Source organism: Saccoglossus kowalevskii, chromosome 16 (genome assembly GCF_978046115.1).
Source record: "Saccoglossus kowalevskii chromosome 16, keSacKowa6.1, whole genome shotgun sequence".
NCBI lineage: Eukaryota > Metazoa > Hemichordata > Enteropneusta > Harrimaniidae > Saccoglossus > Saccoglossus kowalevskii.
In genome coordinates, this window is record NC_140656.1 from 18,669,851 (window position 1) to 18,671,848 (window position 1,998).

The 1,998-nt window shown below is 42.2% G+C and overlaps 1 protein-coding gene across 1 annotated transcript; it reads right to left on the reverse strand.

Moving 5' to 3' along the window:
• Nucleotides 1-204: 204 nt before the first annotated feature.
• LOC102802295 (bombesin receptor subtype-3-like) lies at nucleotides 205-1,302 on the reverse strand. The gene has a single exon (XM_006825573.1). It carries the CDS (start codon nucleotides 1,300-1,302, stop codon nucleotides 205-207), a length of 1,098 nt encoding a protein of 365 aa, XP_006825636.1.
• Between the last annotated feature and the right edge of the window lie 696 nt (nucleotides 1,303-1,998).

The window sequence follows — 1,998 nt, forward strand, 5'->3', positions numbered from 1 at the left end:
AACAGAAAAGCGTAGTCCAATTAATGTCGAATAAACAGTCAAGTGCATAATTCAACGTTTACTACGTATTTCTTTCAATTTGCAAACAATCGAACGCTTCTCATGATAACAGACCCATAATATCAGAGTGCAAGCTGTGTTGCTTCATACAATGGTACGCATAAGTAACAGCGGCATCCCATTCTACAATTTTACTCCTACTGTTCAGAGAGATGTTAAAATATTCATCTGAATTCCGAGTTGAGGATCTACGTGAACAATACTTCCGCCACTAATCTCTACATTTTTCGTGGATGACCGTGAGCGATGTGCTGCGTATTGGCACTGCGCGTACTGCTGAGCCAGTCGACGAGAGAATGCCAGTCTGAAAGCGATACGATGATTACCACTTGGAAGGTTGTACACAAACGGGTTAAGGGCAAAGTTAATAATCATCATGACTGGGGAAAGAGTGATCATGCAGTAATCAAACTCGCTATTGAAAGCTACATCAGGGTAGAAAAATGTGATCGTTGATATTAAGAGAATGTATACACTTGGAGCAATGCATACAAAGAACACCACGACGATAATTAAACAAATACCCAGGACTTGTCGCTCTTCTCTCAGTCGCGCCGGTGCATGGGCCACGCCCTCCGATGCTCTTTGCAGACATTTCACGGCAAATTCCTTTGCAATCAAACTATAGAGGAGTATCACAAAAAGCAGGAAAAATACAGTCACACAGGCAAATATCGAAATGATTACTGTTGCAGCGATGCGACCGTATAACACAGTGACAACTAGGTACTCGCAGAGCCCCAATAGTAGCCCGACGATCCAAGTGATGGTGATCATTGCCAGCACGCGCACTTTGTAATGATCTCCACTGGGCTGCATTGGTCTACACAGTGCGTTATAGCGATCAACACTAATCATGGCCACTGTTAAAATAGAAGTGAAAGTACCAGTGTCCATCATGAACGACCTCAGGAACACGAAGGTGTCTGTGTCGGCGAATGAAAACGGGTACACCAGAGGTTGTAGCAAAAAGCTAATCAAACATAGCACATCAGCAACCGCCAAATTGATTATATAATAGTTTGGCAAGGTTCGCATTGATTCAACTCTGCCGACAACGAAAATGAAAGCAGCGTTTCCTAGGAAACCAATGGAGCCGAAAGTGATAACTAAGATGAGCATTGTAGTGTTGCCGATTCCGCAAATTGTAATGGACAATTCACACTTATCTCGAGACTCGTTGTAGAGAAGAGCGTTCGACGTGCAATTATTGTAGTACAATTCGTCATATACCAGCGGCATGTTGTGTGCGGTGATTACTCCAATTCGGCGGCGAGTGCAGACTGACCCGATGAACGGTGATGAGAAGAAAACAATTATCAGAAGCGCCTGCAACTTCAACAGTTAGGGTGGTTCTAAGTAACGCAGTCGACAAACAAACTCCTCACTACCAGCGACGGCCGTTCTTCGTCTGATCGCGACCACTTACACTGCAAGTATTGAAATCCTGTGTTCCAATGACCACGCGGCAAGCACAAATGCTAATACTCATCCCTGCCTGAATCGTATCATTAGACGGCACGGATTTAAGCTGTTCATCCGGCAACGTTCATTGGACAATTGATATTTAAATAATTACGCAAATGGGATATTATCAATCGATTTAGTTTCATCAGTCATATTCATAATTACCACCCCACGCTATATTTAGATATAACCACGTATCGAATATCGTTTTTTATTTTACTCAAGGCGTAATATTATTTACAATTATCCTTGCATTTGTAGGGGAATGGTGAATGCAATGACGTCATGATTGGTGTCAGACACAATTCCATGGCTTCGAGACTTGACAAATGATCTACGATCTAGCGAACAATACAAAGTCGCACTCTCTAAAACATAACGTTTGTGACATTTCGAGAGTGTTAATTTCACGATTATATTATCATAAAAAGTGTGCTCGCTATATAATTTTGTGTTCGTGACCGTCTGACA

What these genes read in the sequence shown, in the direction of transcription:
- LOC102802295 (XM_006825573.1), bottom strand. Translation starts at nt 1,302, where the DNA reads ATGCCGCTGGTATATGACGAATTGTACTACAATAATTGCACGTCGAAC.